The sequence below is a fragment of the Fundulus heteroclitus genome, chromosome 2 (assembly GCF_011125445.2).
Source record: "Fundulus heteroclitus isolate FHET01 chromosome 2, MU-UCD_Fhet_4.1, whole genome shotgun sequence".
NCBI lineage: Eukaryota > Metazoa > Chordata > Actinopteri > Cyprinodontiformes > Fundulidae > Fundulus > Fundulus heteroclitus.
In genome coordinates this window covers 1929051-1946814 of record NC_046362.1, presented here as the reverse complement: position 1 = coordinate 1946814, position 17764 = coordinate 1929051, and the positions used below count along the sequence as shown (strand labels likewise).

Below are 17764 nucleotides of genomic sequence, written 5' to 3'. Positions count from 1 at the left end.
GTTGTTTTTTTGAGGACTCTGCGCCAAAGATTGCAATTTCTGTCTTGTAAGAATTTAAAAGCAGGGAATTAAAGTCATCCAGGTTCTGATGTCATCAAGACAGTTGTAGTTGAAGTAATTGATTGGATTCATCAGGATTTATAGATAAATAAAGCTGAGTGTCATCAACTTAACAGTGGAAATGAATCCCATGCTGTCTGATAATATTGCCAATCGGAAGTATATATATATATATATATATATATATATATATATATATATATATATATATATATATATATATATATATATATATATATATATATATATCCCAAACTGGGATATATATATATATATATCCCAAACTGGGATATATATATCCCAAACTGGGATATATATATATATATATATATATATATATATATATATATATATATATATATATATATATATATATATATATATACTTCCGATTGGCAATATTATCAGACAGCATGGGATTCATTTCCACTGTTAAGTTGATGACACTCAGCTTTATTTATCTATAAATCCTGATTTATATATATATATATATATATATATATATATATATATATATATATATATATATATATATATATTGTAAAGAAAATTGGTTCAACGACTGTATCCTGTGGTATTCCACAAGTGACCCCTAAAGTTTGAAGATTTATTATTGTCATGAACTGTTCTGTTGAACGCAAATTCAGCCACACACAGAGTTCCGTCTTCAGCAGTTTATTGAAAAGTGATGAATAGTGGATGAGAAGAACCAGAGAGTTTAACTGGTCTGGAGCAGGTGGATGATGGCTAGAGCAGAATGAGCTGGTGGGCAGGAGGAGCTGGACAGCAGAGCCAGGCGAGTGCAGGTAGCCAGGTTACCTTCTGGGCTGAAGGGAGAGTGCAGAAGTTTCCAGCAAGGCCAGCAGCACAGTGAAAGTCCTTGGTGCCGGAGGACAGCAGGCAGGCACGAGGAAGGTGAGGTGAAGGCTGGAGCATTAGGTGAGCAAGGGGCTGACGTGAGGAAAGTTGGGAGACGTTCCAGCAATGAAGGGCTGGCAGAGAGTCCTTAAGTAAGCAGAGAGGCAGGTGGAATCAGTTCCCTTGATTAGTGATGGCAGGTGCAGTGAGCAGCAGCAGCCTCATCTCCACTCACTCAGCAGTGAGTGGAGATGAGGCTGTATGGGGGAGATGAAAGCGCTGGAACTGTCCAAGGTGAGACAGGTAAAAACTGAACCTTAACAATTATTAACATGAACTAACTGGAATCTGTCAGATATTAAAAACCAGCCTAATGCTTTCCCCTTAATACCTAAAGTATGTTCAAATCTTTCTAGGCGAATAATGTGATCAGCTGTTTCCAATGTGGCACTGAGATCTAACTGGACAAGTGCAGACACAAGTCCATTATCTGAGGCCATGAGAATATCATTAGTGACCTTTACCAGAGCTGTTTCTTTGTTATGAGCTCTGAAGCCTGACTGAAACTCTTCAAATAGGTCATACTTTGTAAGTGTTCACATACGTGATTAGCTACTACTATCTCAAGAATTTTAGATAGAAAAAGAGGATTAGGTATAGGTCTGTAATTTATTAAGTCATCTTGATAAAGATGGGTTTTTTTAAGTAAAGGGTTAATAACAGCTCCTTTAAAAACCTGTGGTACATAGTCATTTACTAAGGATAGACAATCATGTCTAAAATAGGGTAATCAATCAAAGGGAATACCTCCTTAAATAACTTGGTTGGGATTGGGTCTAACATACAAGTAGAAGGTTTAGATGAAGCTAAAATTTTAGATCACTCAGAAAGCTCTACTGCTTCTAAACGGTTCAAACATCAATCAGGTTTTAAAGATTCCTCCAACTCTGCCTCACTTACTGAGGATGAGGTAATCATGTTTGGAAGGATGCCAATCATTTTATTTTTAATGGAATCAATTTTATTTATGAAGAATCCCATAGTGTCATGACTGCTGAGAGCAGAGGGAATGGATGGATCAACGGAGATATGCCTCTGGATAAGTTTGGCAACTGTACTAGTGTAAGAGAAACCTGGGATTATTTTTATTCTCCTCTATTAATGATGAAAAATATGCTGCTCTAACTTTATGAAGGGTCTTTTTATACAACAGTAGACAGTTTTTCCAGATTAGGTAGGATTCCTCTTGGTGTGTAGAGTAGGGCTGGACGATAATTCATTAACAAAATATATTGATCAATAGACGTGTGGCGCAATAGGAAAAAAAAAGGGTTGATAAAAGTTTGATAGAGACAGTTTTCCTTCCTTCCTTTCAGCCTATCATATTTGTTGATGCTACAGTCACTACTTCCTCTCAACCAATCGTAATCGCGGACCCAGGCACGCCGTCACAAAGCACCGCCCTCTCAAACCACAACATTGCTGCCATCTGCTGGGCATTCCTGTGATACTGAGGATATTAAAAGGGGGACATGCTCTTTAAAGTTTGATACAGCATTATCTGATAAAGATCTACTATAATGAAACCTTCTTCTGGGGGTGAAGAACTCAGTTAAATCGAACTGAAAGGTTATTAAAAAAGGGGTCAGATAGGGCATGGTTGTGAGAAAATACTGTTAATTCTTCACAATCAATACAGTATGTCAGCAAAAGGTCCAAAGTATGTAGGCAAGAATGTTCAAAAGAATTGTAGTTATTAATTGGCATGGGACTAAAATGGTTCCTGCTCCTCCTCCTCTTCCCGTAGGTCAGGGAATGTGGAAATTTAAATAATTGGAGGGAGTTGACTTATTTATACTAACGTAGTCCTCTTGTAGACAGGTTTCTGTGAGACAAAATAAATCAATCTGATTTTCAGAAATCGATTCATTAACTAACAAAGTTTTTTTTTCTGTAAAAATTCAACTCTTTTGAATTTTGGCTCTCCACCAAGGGCATAACTATCCGAAGTGAGGGGGACATATATTTTCAAAGGCCTATGGAGTGATTTATCATCCTCTCACACCTCTTCAGTGGCTAAGAAACCACATAATCAGCAACAGCAACAGTGTAGCCCTGGGTGACCAACTTTAGTTCTTTAAATCAACAAAATATTTTATCTCCCAATCTCTGGTTGTGTTAGCACAATGACCCTCTGACATGAGCCAGATCATGAGGTGCCAAATGAAAACATTTGAGATTAGATGAGATGTTTGGTAAAAAGAAAAAGTGCCTGTCTGCAAAATATTACTTAAAACACAACAAGGAATGGAAGTCACAAGTTAACTGGGTTGTTTATGCCTCATAATTAAATTTATTGGCAGGAACATAGAAATTGACACAACACTAAACAAATCCACATTTTAGTCAAATGTAACAGCTGTGCTAAATTTATCAAGTTAAAGAAAAATGCCATGACATTTCTGCTTCCATTAAGAAGGCAAATAAGGCAGAAGTCAATATCTGAAAATAAATATTTTGAATAAATAAATCAAACAAAGAATCAATCCCCTGCTCTGTCACTGTCTGCAGGCTCTCCCTTTTAGTGTTACAGCCCAGTCTCTTCCTGACTCATCATGGCCTTCTCCCTGGGACACCTAATACAGATAAAAATGTTTTAGAGTGTGATTGAGAGTTTTACCCAGTAAGTTGTAGCCTCTCCTTACCTGTGAAGACTGAGCATCATTGTCCACTGCTGCTAGCTACTGCTCTCCCTGCTTCTGCTCTTTTTTTATTGTGGCAATAAAGATTTATCTTAAATATGTGGAAAGCCACAATGAGCACAAGTTACACAGAAATTTGTCACGATTTGTTTACTGATGAACTCAGAACCACACACACACAGGACTAAAAGTTGAGAGTTTTTATTGAAAGGATGATGGATGATGTAACCAGCGGGGCAGGACTGCGCAGAAACAGGGTTGCAGATGATGGCAGGAGCTGACGGCCCAGAGTGAGAGTACGTGGAACCAGAGACAGGCAGCAGTGTCCACAGCTTAAACGAGAAACAGAAGGCAGGGTTCCAAAGGCACACAGATGATTGGCATGGAGAGGGTGTTGAAGGACCAGAGAGGAAATGAGAACAGAGGGAGTTTTAAATAGGGGAACTAACAGGTGGAAAGAGTCTGACTGATTGATTAGTAAATAGCTAACAGGTGCGACTGACTGCAGAGGGAGTGAAGTGAAGGCTGAGTGAGAAGGGATGATGAAACTGAAAACTAATAATAAATAAAATCAAAAACATAACTAAAAACCCAAACGAGGAAGAAAAGTGAAAGTTAATGGTAAACAGAAGCCAAACCAAAAACTAAACCATGACAAAATTATTTCTTGCCATGAACTAACTAGGGATGTAACACAGAGGTAACAATAGTATCCTTGTTAACTAGCTTAACATGATATACTGGCATGTATTAACAAGTCATCATTTAGCTAACATATCTGCAATGGCATTACTCAACTTACATGGTTTATTAGGAGAAAAAAACTGTTCAAAGCCTTTGCTGGCTCTGGCTGGTTTGCTGAATATCCACACACGCTGTGAATAACAACTGTGTTGCAACACGTCTCCCATCTGTGATTCCTGGTCAAGTTCTTGTTTTTCTGAATTTTCTTGTCTCGCCTTGTCCTCGTTCAGACACTTTATCGGCTTCTGTCTGGATATGACCTGGATTGTTTTTCGACTAGGAACCTTGCCAAGCCCCAACAGGATCTTGTAAAATGACTTACTGTGGTGGCTCCTGAATAAATAAATCAACCTTTCACTCACACAGTGAAGGTTGATTTAAATGAGCCCTACTCAGTTTTACTGTGTTTCAACCAACCAACAAAATGCTTAGAAGATGGACCCGCCTCCTCGGGGTGGCTTTAGCCCCCGTCTTGTTTACAACATTAACTCTTTAACAAAATCTGTGAGAAATCGTAGAGAATAAAAGAAGATCATAAATAAAAACATAAAAGAAAAAATACAAATGTTTGTATAATTGTAAATGCAAGATTTTGTTTGATATTATCTAAGGATAAAATAATCCATTTAGAGTTTAAGCTAATAATAAAATGAGGCAACAGTCCTAAAGTCTGCTCGGTTTGACCCTGGTCTTGAGCAGGCCCGGAGAAACCCGGGCTGGCCCTGATAAAACTTGCTGAAATGCTCACAAAGCGGGCAGAGCGGAGTAGAGTACGCCAAACCGAGGTGGTGGAAACAGGGCTTTTGTTTCTGTTTTTTGCATGAATTCAGTTGTTATGTATAAGTGAAGGTATGAGGGCAAAACTTGGTCTAAATGCATTCTAAACTTAGATGGACTGAATGAGGGCTTCTTGTGCTCTCAACAGTGAAATCACACATTGTAAAACAGAACATTGTTAAGTATTTTCTGTAATCCTAATGTAAAGTTTAAAGTAAAAGACATTGTTGCTTGCAATGGCGATTTGAGAACTTGGACACAGACTGCATTGCCATGGACACATGTTCATAGGGGTGTACGAATGAACTCATGGATAATAGAAAGATTTGGCAAAGCTGCAGGGAGATGCTTTTAATTTCTGGGCATTTTAAAAGCATATACATTAAAAGGGATGAAAGTCTTAAATTTTACCATTGTTACATAAAGGGTTCCTCTAAAACAAAAAAAGTATTTGACCTGGTTTCTGTTGTGTACTTAGTAATAGGAAAGATTTTAGAACCATTGTAAGTGCACAGTTAGGATGATAGTTGTTTCTGTTATTTAACATGTTTTCCCATGAGTTCAATGTGTAATACTCAGTAATTATCCATCATATCCCTTTTTGTTTGCATTTCAGATGGTGATGCAGTGGACTGTCACACTGGTATGAAGATCAAAACACCTGACTGAGTTGGGTTCAAGTTCAATGCGGAACCCATTTTTTTTTGGAAAAAAATCTGAAAATATAGTACTATGACAAGAGTGTCTGCACCCCTACAGATTTCATCTGTAAACATTTTTGTTTTTTTAATTTGTCACACTTAAATGTTTCAGATCATCAAGAAGTCCAGTAGGCTAAAACATCTCAAAAGGCCACGTCCAGACCCGGTCACTGCCAGAACTGTAGAAGCAATAAATATATTCAATAAAACCTGTCTGACATGATGAAGTAGGCTAAAAGATCTACAAAAGGAATTCATTATCTCCTGATCTAATGGAATTCAAGAATAAAAGAGAAAAAAAGTAATTAAGCCATTTCTAAGGCAAATAACCAGAGGAAAAGACATGATGTACAAATGAACAAAGATGGAACAGTATCACTCCAGGAGCTCTTTGACTCATCCATGATATCACCAACAACATCTAAAGCCCATAAGGCCTTGTCTCAGTTAAAGTCAGAATTCAATAACAAGGAGAGACCGGACAAAACGACTTCAGTGAGAGTTCCAAGTCAGAACCACTGCTGACCAAAAATAACATAAATGCCCATCTCACATATACCAAAAACATGCTGATGATCCCCAAGACTTTTGAGAAAATATTCTGTGTACTGATGAGGCAAACGGGGATCTTTTGGGAAGGTGTCATATTGTATCTGCCGTAAAACTAAGACAGCTTTTCAGAAAACAGACTTCATTCCTATAGTCCCACATGACAGTGGCAGTGTGATGGTCTGGGGCTACTTAGCTGCTGCAGTAACTGGATAATATTCAATAACTGATGGAACCATGAATTCTGCTGATAATCCTGAACTTTCCTATATGTATGAGCTTAATTCTAGAAAGCAGAGTGGTCCACTCATTTAAAAGGCACTTTGCCAGTTATAACTCGAGAGTCGTTCCTGCCAAGGGTGGAAAACCTGTCACGGTTTTTCAATGGGTGATCAGGTTTGTTTGGATAGATCTGTCTTTTGTAAAAGAAATAATCATTTAACTCGCATTATCATTGTAGGATATTGAAACATGTTTGATAATCTGAAACATTTAAATTTGTCAAGGAAGCCTGTAAATGGACAGTTTGGATATTTTCTTGTCTTCAGTCATATTTTTGAAGGCAACAATTTTGTAATATTTTTCCAGTGAGAACCTGTAGACACCGGCTCCAACCTGTAACACTGTCCCAGGTGAAGCAGAGTGATCCCAGTCAAGTTCATCACGTTAGAGTCCAGCTGAGATCGTATCAGCCCCACAGACTGCACCAGGCCCTGAAACTCTTCTGCAGCAAGTGTGCATCAATGTAGGTGTATACACCGAGGCAGAGGTCCTGGGTTGAGCTAAAACTGGACCCCATGTGGCATTAAACTGTGACCTGTTTGATCAGCTAAGGCAACTAGGGAAGTTACTCTGTAAGCAGTGAGCAGAACCTTCCTCAGATCTACTTATGTTTGTGTAAAATTACAAAGCCATCAATACAGATGTGCTGTTTTATTATGCTGACATTCACATGGTTGTTATTCACCTGAAGTGTACAGAATTATATGGGCAAACAATAATCTGTACCTTCACAGAACCCAGTGTCTGCTGAAAGATCTTTGAGATTTCAAATGAGCACAGCTGTTAAACACCTGACTGCCTGCTGGCAGCCATGAGCTGCCCTGTACACGTACCACACTGACATTTTATCTTTATCTTATTTTCCTGTAATGTAATTGATATGAGGCAATTTAACATCGTCCTAGTCTAATTACACTGAGGTTCAGATGCAATCAGAATAAAACATCACAGTACCAAGTACGTCCAAAATTGATCTAGAAGAAACTGTCCTCAAAATCCCTGTTGAAACCTAGGATTATCTTACTCCCGAGCTGATCTGGTTGTAGGTAGACCAGTCTGACAAGCGCAGATCCACAGTTGGGACCATAAAATTTTTCTGAGCTGTGTGAAAACGAAATTTCGTTCTGTATGCACTCTGTGTATACAAAATGACAATAAAGAAAGTCTAAGTCTAAGTCTAAAAGAGTGTGCAACTTTCATCTTAAAAGTTGACAGTGAAATTTTGAAATTTGCAGTGCACAAAAACTCGCAGTGTACAAAAACTGTATAACATTATGAGTAAACATGTCCCCACACACATTGCCTTGATAAGTCCAGATGTGCAGGAAATATTGGTGCGTTCCTTATGCCTCGAAGGACGGGACAAACGAGTAACAGATCACATCATCCTGCCTTTTTGCGTTCCAGTTTCCCTTGTGGACAGCAGGAAAAAAATATGGACGCTCGCACTGTTGTTATAACCATGACAATAACGCTGCTCTAGGCGGTATTTTGTGCAAACAAACAGCTGAAACATCCCATTTGAAAATAACTGAAAGGTAGCACCTGTAAAACTGTCTAAATGTTACATAAGAGAGCTGCTGCGAACAAAGTATGAGGTTTTACTCAATGTTGCTGCAAGTAGCAGCCATCATGAATACAGAAGTTGGATACCATCTTTTTGCACCGAGTTTCCTACTCGTAATACCGACTTTAGGGGCCGTTGCAGTTAAATTTTCCAACCCAGAAGTCGAGAACTTTGGCCACCGAGCACAAATGGAACGCACCAGAATACTCTGGTTCTCATGTATCTAGTGCCACCTTCTCCCCGCCCCTAGATACATGTACAAATTAGTAAAAATACCACAAAGGCACCCACCAGGTTTCCAAATAACCATGGCAACAGCGCTGTCAAACAGAAACAAGACACCTCAGGGGATATTCGTAGTGAATGACATTAAAGCAACAGCTTCTTGAGTGACATCACAGACTCATTAAAGGAACTGGCTCTTTCCATTAGGAAGTCCTGTTTAAATCCTTAAAACAAGTCAGGATGCTACATCAAAAATTAACATAGAGGTCAGTCTTTACGCACGGGGACTGCTCTTATTTTGTCCCAACTCAACTATTAGAATGAGAGTAATTAGAATTATTATGATAGTACAATGGAATCATTATTAAGGCAATATGTGTCCAGTTTTAGCTCTGATTAAGCAAATACCGCAGCAGAGTTTAACACGAAACAGCACCGTTTCTAGTTCCTCCTAGTTTCCCTCTGTAACTCTAGGACTAGAGCTGATACCAGGGGGAAAGGGTTTCCTAACCCAGTTTAAATGTATATTTTAAATCCCCACTTAGTAATTTTCGAGTGGCGCTCCCCCTACGGGACCTTTCGGAAATAACACTGTCGTAAAGACCCACTCCTCTCTGTGTGTACCCCAGCTACAGCACCAGCACACTGTTACTCTCAAAGCAGCTAGTGAAACGAGAGAAAGAGATAGACGTATGTATGTGGGCGGATATAGACTGACTCACAGTGAACCCAGCATAAGGTGAGTCTAGTTTTATATTTAGGGGAGGGAGTGGGACAAGGAAGAGGTGAGAGAGAGAGATGTGTGTATGCGGATGGATAGTGGCAGGAGTCACCAGCTTGCTGTCTGTAGCACAGCAGGAGCTGGTCTATTTATAGCTCTTGAACTAATTGCTTAGTTTATTGCCCCAAATAAGATACTTCATGGTCAAAACAAGTCCAATAAACTGCAACCTGTGACTCACAAAATTTACAAGACTTAAAAAAATAAGCCATACGTCACTTATAATAAGTAGTCTTGATAACAGTGTTATTGATTCCAGTGGCCTTATCGGGCTAGCGTAAAGCTGTTTGTCTTACCGTGAGCTTGCAGGAACATTGAAGAGATTTGGCATTGTAAAATCAAGCACTGAAAACTTAAACATTGCAAAAGTCACGTGCAATGACATAGAAAAAGAGATTTGGCATTGTAAAATTAGACATTAAAAAGTCAAACATTGTTAGAAAGTAAAAACTTGTGATGATACTCTCATTTAATGCTGCAGCTTTTTTCAATGATTTATATTTTTTAGTGTCACTGTCACTGAGTTCCTTCAGCTATGATGTCACTACAAGCTGGCACTGTTTTTGCTGTCGGGCGCGGGGCTAGATTCAAGACCCCTTTCGTGGGCCTTCCGTTTTTCCGGTACTCCTTATCTACCTGCATTGAAGTTATGGAAAGCTCTGGTCAAGTACCACTGCTCGATATGAAGAAAGGGTATAATTTTCATTAATATTATCCTCATTTGTTTATACGGCTAATGATTGTAGTGACATGGAGCTAAACCAGTGAAAGCAGGTAGATGATAAGGAGTACGGGAAAAATGGAAGGCCCATGAAGGGGCCCGCAACACCTCACCTGGGAGGTGAGGTATTCCGGGCACGTCCCACCGGGTGGAGGCCCAGGGGAAGACCCAGGACACGCTGGAGGGACTATGTCTCCCGGCTGGCCTGGGAACGTCTTGGGATTCCCCCGGAGGAGCTGGCCCAAGTGGCCGGGGAGAGGGACGTCTGGGCCTCCCTACTGAAGCTGCTACCCCCGTGACCCGACCCCGGATAAGCGGAAGACAATGGACCGACGGAACGACAACGCTGTAATTCCAGACTTTATTATCTGTCGTGTGGACATTCTGACTGAACGTGTGTTTCAATCAGTGGCTCACATGGACTCAGATGTCGGCAGGTGTCGCACCAACTAGTTCACCCGACAGAAACTACAGCCCCTGTGCTTGGAGCTTGCTGCTGAAGCGGAATTCATGTACACGGCCTGCCAGTCCAGGTCCATCGGCCAGCCTCATTATGGGCTCAATACAGGAGGAAACTGCGAAGAATCAGAAGATATTTCTGGAATTAACGGAAATCATGCTTTTATGTCAACTCTACAAAAGAATAATACAACCAGCTTCATCCTATATTAGAGACAAGGAAACAGAAAATGTTGAGGACCCAACATAGATTTCTGGAAAATGAGGCAGAAAGATGGTCCTATTTAAGTTCTTATTTTCTCTCTAATTACACAATTTTGTATCAGTTGGACATGTTTTAAACTAAAGGATTATGAACTATTTTTTCTGCATCTGAGGAAGGATGTTCCTGTTTTTGGCAAAGTTGTCAAAGTTAGGGGACGTTCTAAGATACCAAACCTCCTTAGTAGTGGTGGGTAAATTAATGCTTAGAAGAGTAATATGAGATATTAATGTAGCTGAGAAGAAGCAACATAATAATGGAATTGTATTCCACGTTGTCTAATATAGAATTAAAGGTCCAATTTATTGCTGTGCTCTGATCTTAGTCAGGACATACCAGATGATGAACTGGTGGCACTTATCTTCTCTGAGGCATCCAAGCACTCCAAAGCCTGCAGTCGTCCTCCATGGGCTCTCGCAGGACATGTTGACCTCCCTGCAGGCACCTCAGGGTGTCGAAGTGTTTATCTATCCCCCAGGCTCATGATACCGGGCAGAACCGACCAACTCATCTTTCTCATGGGTAACAGCTTATGGACCTGACTTCAGAAATTTGCTTCACTTTTCTTTATTGTTTTTGTTCTAAGATAAACCTCAAAAAAGTTTGCTGCTTTTCTTTTCATCAAATCTGCAACAAAAGAAATTGTGTTTTCCTGATCACTTTTCAGGTTGCACTCTAGAGGAGACATGCCAGCTTGCAGCAGCCTACCCGAACATCATTCCAGTGTCGTCGTCTGGGGGCCAACTGGCACTGCTTGATCTGTCTGCACCTTGTCTGTTTAGAGGCAAAAAGAGATATTACGGGTAGAGAGATTAACTTCACACTGCTTGCCCCCACCCTTTTCCTTCAGTGTCTGTTCATACCTGTTGTGGCCTTTCCTCTTTGTTGCCTCTGTTTTAATAAAGCCAGCGATGGCCTAGGGGGAATATCCCATTCCCCTATTTGACGAGCAAATGTCCCAGCACTGTAGCAACTACACACAAACTTAAGTTAAAGTACTGATAAATGAGAAATAGTTGTATCTGACACACCCAGTAGTTTCATAAATGTTGCTGTTAGACAACAAACTCTGTCAACCATATTATTACAGAAGGCCTAAAGATGGGAGTCACAAACAGATTTATTGGCCAAATGTCTTCACACAGGGTGGAAAGGGTATTGACATTGATTCCACTTAGCTCTCACTGTACAGACATATATATGACATGTGAAAAAGGAGTTGATCTAGTAATTGTATTTATTTATGAAATCTCCTTACTGCAATTCTTTTAAATTCTGAAATTTATAAATGTTCACCAAATAATTTTTGATGGACTTGTGTGCTTTTGGGCTTTAATAGAAGGCAGTGGTTCTCAAATTTCATGGGCGCCCCCTGGATGAGGAAGACATGAAGCCATGACAGAGGAGCAAGGAAAGCCTTACCTTTGTTTGTCCAGAAAATACAGTGCAGGTGTTAGAGTTAAATAGGTTTGTGGAGATATTATACATAAGACCTGCTAAATGGGTCAACAGCACCTTCTGTTGTTTGGTCTGTACCTGCAGTCAGTAGTATGAGTAGCAAGGGAATTGCTATTGAATATTGGTGAATTTTATCCTTTGTTTTGACTGCAGGGACGTTTCAGGCTAAAAAAAAAAAAACCTGCACACTTTGTTAATCGTCTTACATAGTCTATAAAATGTGGCAAAGTTGAACATTTCCAGTTGTTAGAAACTATATAAAAAGGCTTTTAACTGTTCTAAAATATAAAAGGATTCTGGATAATCCTCAGATCAATGGATTGAGAGAGAAAACAAAAGTTACTAGAAACTACTAATCAGCTTTGTGTAAGCTCTGGCAATAAAGACGAGAGAACAACGGAACCACCTGATTTCTGAGCGGAATCCACCTAAACAACTTGTCACATAATAACAGAACTGAAATCCCAGTCTAAAAGCTATCTGTGTATTAAGGAGAGCAGTCTGGCAACATGTTCATTAATATTTTCTTGTGTGTGTTGCAGGTGTAAACGGTGCTCTGAGGCTGCTTTGAGGGAGCCGAGCCCTGAAGGAATGGAGGGGATCAACGAGAGGACCATAGCAAAGGGTGAGACAAGTTCACGTTCCTGGACTGTTGTAGGAAGGTGAAGAGGAGAGGGCAAACATTAACCACAATAACATGCTTTAAAAGTATAAAACCAAGTAAAGCTGAAACTTGACGTATGCCTCTGGAAGAATAGCACATTAAAAACTATCAGTTAATTTGTTTTGTAAACTTTAAGTGTCTGTGAGTGTCCAAACAGGCGCTATATAAGTTTGATGTATTATTATTATTATTATTATTATTATTATTAACGCTGGAGATAGGCACCAGCAACCCTGCGACCCCATGAGGGACTAAGCGGATTAGAAAATGGATGGATGGATGGATTATTATTATTATTATTATTATTATTATTATTATTATTATCATCATCATCATCAATTTTGTTCACATATCATAGCTGAATGAGCTTCCTCTAGAAGGTGGCTGGACTCAGAGCTGAGTAGTAGTATGGAGCATCTCACCATCTTGGCTCAGATTAGAGCTGCTGTTCCTCCCCATCTATTGAAGGCAGCTGAGGGGGTTTGGGCCTCTGGTCCAAAATCCACCTGGGCGCCATTTGGACTTGCTGGGGAGACCCTACATCCATTCCAGCCTGGGAAAACCAAGGGAACCCCTAGGGTGGTAAAGTGTCACTAGAGTCATGGTTTCCTGCCAACGACTGCTGCATCCATTCATTCATGGACTTATTGATTCTCCTCTTTTGAGACCTAATTCTTTCCCCTTAATCTTCAGCCACTGTGGATGGCTGCTTGTTTTTATGTGGCTTGCTTGATGGTGATTGCCACCAGTCTATAAGAGAAAAGATGAAACAATAAAGCTTCTCTATTGATTCCCTCTCTGATTAAATGGGGGTGATTTAGCTTAGCATCACTGATCTCAGGTCAGTACTTTCTGAACTCACCTAAATGTCTGCTTTTGTCTGAATCTGTGTTCTGCAGACCTCGGGGTGCAGCTGCTGCAGTCGGTCTTGCTGATGAAGCTGGAGCTGCAGGACGCCACCGACACCCTGGACGTCTTCCTGTGGAAACATGCTGTGAGTTTCCACTTTTCACAAGATAACTAACATCTCTGAGCCAAAAGATCTACCTGCAAGAGCAAAAAAACCTCTGTTTGTACATGAGTTAGGGCCTGCAAGGTCATTTTCTGTTGGTGCTTCATCGATGGACATTGGACCTGAGTTGAAAGAAGTATCTTGTTCACACCCTGCCAGTTTTTTTTTCTTAAGCCACTATTTATCTATTTCTATCTCAATCACTGTTTAATTTAATGATTACATTATTTGTTTACACAATTCACTTTTCCCCACTCTCCCGTCTTGATTTTATTACCAACGTCAATTGTACTCTCCATCCTTCCAAAACCTTTGAGACCCAGAGTCTGCAACAGGAAAAAAATACATTATTTAAAACCAAGTAATCTGTGAATCAGCAAAGCTATAGTCTTAAATAAACCTTTCTTTTTAACGGTCAGTGTCAACAGAAAAAAGTACTTCAAAAATGAATGCTGGTTTTAAATTAGTTTCTTCATAGCATTAGTTTTAAAGGTTAACTTCTAAATGCCTGACCAGGGGCTGGGCCTCCTTTGGCTAGAGGGCCTATGGACAGGACAACAGTTTCTTTTAAATATAACATTGATTTAAGTCTTGACCCATTTTCAGATGCATTTGAAACAAATAAATGAACTGAAAACTCCTCCGACTTTCAACATCTTATAAAGCTCTCATTGTGAAGATCAAATGAATGAATTCATGCTGTCTGGATTAAAACAAGTTGATTTGCTTCCATCTTTAGGAGCTTTTCTTCAGTGTTGCAGCAGAAGACGTGTCAGCCAATCAGGAGGCTCAGAACAGCATCCATCAAGCTATGGATATCCTCTGTCCAGCAGAGGGCAGCAATGGTACGTCAACAGAAGCCAACAACACTAGCACTGCAACTTTAAGCCTGATGATTTCTTTTCCTTTTCATCCTGAGAGTTCGGTGAGCTTTAGCACAATATCATGTTAAACTCTTAAACTCATTTACAGGTGAGCGCCCATGGCTTGACCTGTGTCTCATGGCGTACGGTACAGAGGGGGATGAGAGAAAGAACCAGACCTGCTACCAAATCTGCAACACTGTTGTTGTCAAACCTACATCTAAATGACTGGACCCCGCCTGAAGCAGCATCTTTCAGATTCAAACAGGAGAACAGATGAAGTTTTTGGTCATGAGGTGTATGATGGCAAACTTTTTTAAAGGCCTGATGTGATTTTATTGTTGTTCCCATTTCCAGTGTTTTCTTTACCACTCAGTTTAGCTATTTAATGACTTTCAAAATAAAAGTATAAATAAAAAAAGTTTGAGGTGTTTGGTGTTAAATTATGTGTTTTATTTGAATCAGATGTTTTATTGGTTGCCATGATGTTTTGCCTCTTCAGGGTGGCTCTGCGTTTCAGTTGATCTGAGGATTATTGTACATGGATCACCAGCTGGTCTTCTGAATTCAGCCTTTCTATACTTTAACCCAAACACAGAGGAAGTTCTCTGTATCAGAACCCAAGAACTCCAAGCCTGTCATGGTGTGGAGCAACTCAGTCAGTCACAGCATGAGCCAAGCGGAAAGGACTTCTGATGGATGTTACTGCAGACTTTCATCCCAATAAGGAAGTAATATCACATCCATTTACTTCCTTGTTTCTTTTTGATAACTAAAGTCAGAGGAAGTGAAGAAGATTTAAGGATGTCTGGAACTGTCCAGCAGTTCCTCTTTTCAGGACACAGTTTCTTCCAGAGGAGGCTGCTACAGAATTATGTTACCACCAGGGCAGAGCTTGCTAAACACTGGCAGAAGGTGTTAGTGTTCAGTAAATTCCAGGCTGTCCCATGCCACTCAGTGCATCCAGTAAACTGAGTCATTTAATGCATCTGTTCTGTTTCTGGCCACAGAGGTTTGTTAGAGAACAAACCGTTCTATGAAGACGAAGGGACCCTGCAGACAGGTCAGTGAGAGTGTTGTTGAGAAGTTATAAGCAGGGTTAGGTTCTAAAAAAAGATCTCAAGCTTTAAACATCTCCCAGAGCTCTGTTCAATCCATCTGAACATGTAGAGGATGGCCCACCTGCAGACCTACAAGGAGAGCATTAATTTGTGGAGCGACATAAAAGAAATATAAATATATTTTGACAGCTATCAAAGTGACAGTTATCCCATCACCCGCTACAAAGACAGGAAGATCTCTGAAGTTAGACTTGGATGAGTTATTGTCCAACCCCATCCAGAGCTAAGTGCAACACGTCCAGCTGGTGTCCAGGGTGTAAGTTCTACTGCCATCAAACTATGACAGGTGACCTCCCGATGAACCCAACCCACTTTGCCCCTGCCCGCCTCCTAGTACTTTCTGATTATGTCAGGGGATATTTGACGTTACTTCCAGTAAAAAAATAAATAAATAATGTCTTGTCATGCAAAATAAAGTAGAAATAATTTAAAAATGGCTTGTCACAGTTTTTAAGCAGATGTCATAGTAAAACCTATTTTTCTTACTGGATCTCTCTTTCCTCTCTAGCTGTTGGGGACAGTGGGCTCTCATGAAACATTTTGAAACACACACATCCCCCACCACCAAAACCACTTCAAACTGCAGCAGTGACCTGGCTACTGTATTCCTCTCTTCTGTTCAAACGTCATAAAATAGCTGTACAGTAATTGTACTGATTTAATATTATATAAAGATCAACTATTTACTGAATAGGCCACTTCTAGAGGTATCCGTCTTTTATTTAGACAGAATAAAGTGATAAATATGAACATGCCATATGTACCCATACTGGGGTTTCCCCCCAGATGATTAGGACACCCCAGTATGGGTACATATGGAAAGATATGCATCTAGCCCAATATCCCTGTGTTCCCTCATTTGTGCCCCTCTGCCCCTAAGCAAGTACCTATACACAAATAACTCTGTTGTATGAAACTATATCAAAATCTGGGTCCAATTCAGAACACATTTTAAAAACAGAAATGCCTCCTGTCTGCTCCCGTTTATGGCAATCACCTGTTCTCTCCAGCTCTGGGGGGGACAGCGTTTAAGGAATGTTATAGAGCTGGGGTGGAATCTTTTAAAAATCTGGTTAAAGATGGTGTACTTATGTCTGCTGCTCAGCTGGAAAAGGAATATGGAATTCACTTAAAAACAAATTACTTCAGATACTTTCAGATTCGAGATTTTGTGAAAAGACATTCTCCTCATCTCTTGAATCACCACAGATTGGGTGGATAGATTGGCTATTGGAAATGAATCCGACTGCTAGGGGGTCGGTTTCTATGCTCTATGTAAATATCCAGAGGGTGGCTTCCCCATCCCTTGCCTACATAAAAAGGAAATGGGAGGAAGAATTAGAGCTGGACATATCAAATAATGAATGGAGGTGGGCAGTAGAACACATACATTCTTCGTCTGAATGACTAATGTTAAAACTTTCCTTTTTGACAAAGCTTATAGTTAGAGTGGCTCATACCCTGAGCTATCTCTATAGTTGTGCTGTGATAGGCTTAGGCTGCTGGAGGACATCAGGGTCTAATTTTCTCACTCTACTGATTTCTACTGTTCTTCAGTCTACTGTTCTCCTGTTTTGCATTGCATTACATTGAAATGACTGTTGTCATTTCAGCTTTTAACTTTTTGCTCTCTCTCTTTTTCTTCATAGTAGGTACACCTGGTCTGGTGTTCTGTTAACTGTGACATCATCCAGAGAAGACGGCTCACCCGCTACTACCATCTAATGTAGAACAGATTACTAGATCAATGTGTGCTTCTGTGCTTTTTTGTTTCTCTTGTTGTGTCTCTGCTCTGTCTTCTGTAACCCCAGTCGGTCGAGGCAGATGACCATTCATACTGAGCCCGGTTCTGCCGGAGGTTTTCCTTCCCGTTAATGGGGAGTTTTTCTTCCCACTGTCACTTCATGCTTGCTCAGTATGAGGGATTGCAGCAAAGTCATGGACAATGCAGATGACTC

The 17764-nt window shown here is 40.1% G+C and overlaps 1 protein-coding gene across 2 annotated transcripts in view; it reads left to right on the top strand.

Moving 5' to 3' along the window:
- pot1 (protection of telomeres 1 homolog) overlaps positions 1-15100 on the top strand; it is an 86715-nt gene extending 71615 nt beyond the window's left edge. For both annotated transcript variants that reach the window (XM_012874949.3, XM_012874948.3), the window contains exons 13-20: positions 5758-5784; positions 6980-7136; positions 11014-11210; positions 11356-11491; positions 12689-12771; positions 13710-13804; positions 14562-14667; positions 14795-15100. In XM_012874949.3, the coding sequence (XP_012730403.2) occupies positions 5758-5784; positions 6980-7136; positions 11014-11210; positions 11356-11491; positions 12689-12771; positions 13710-13804; positions 14562-14667; positions 14795-14913 (920 nt within the window). In that variant the 3' untranslated portion in view covers positions 14914-15100. The remainder of the gene's footprint in view (positions 1-5757; positions 5785-6979; positions 7137-11013; positions 11211-11355; positions 11492-12688; positions 12772-13709; positions 13805-14561; positions 14668-14794) is intronic.
- Positions 15101-17764: the final 2664 nt, after the last annotated feature.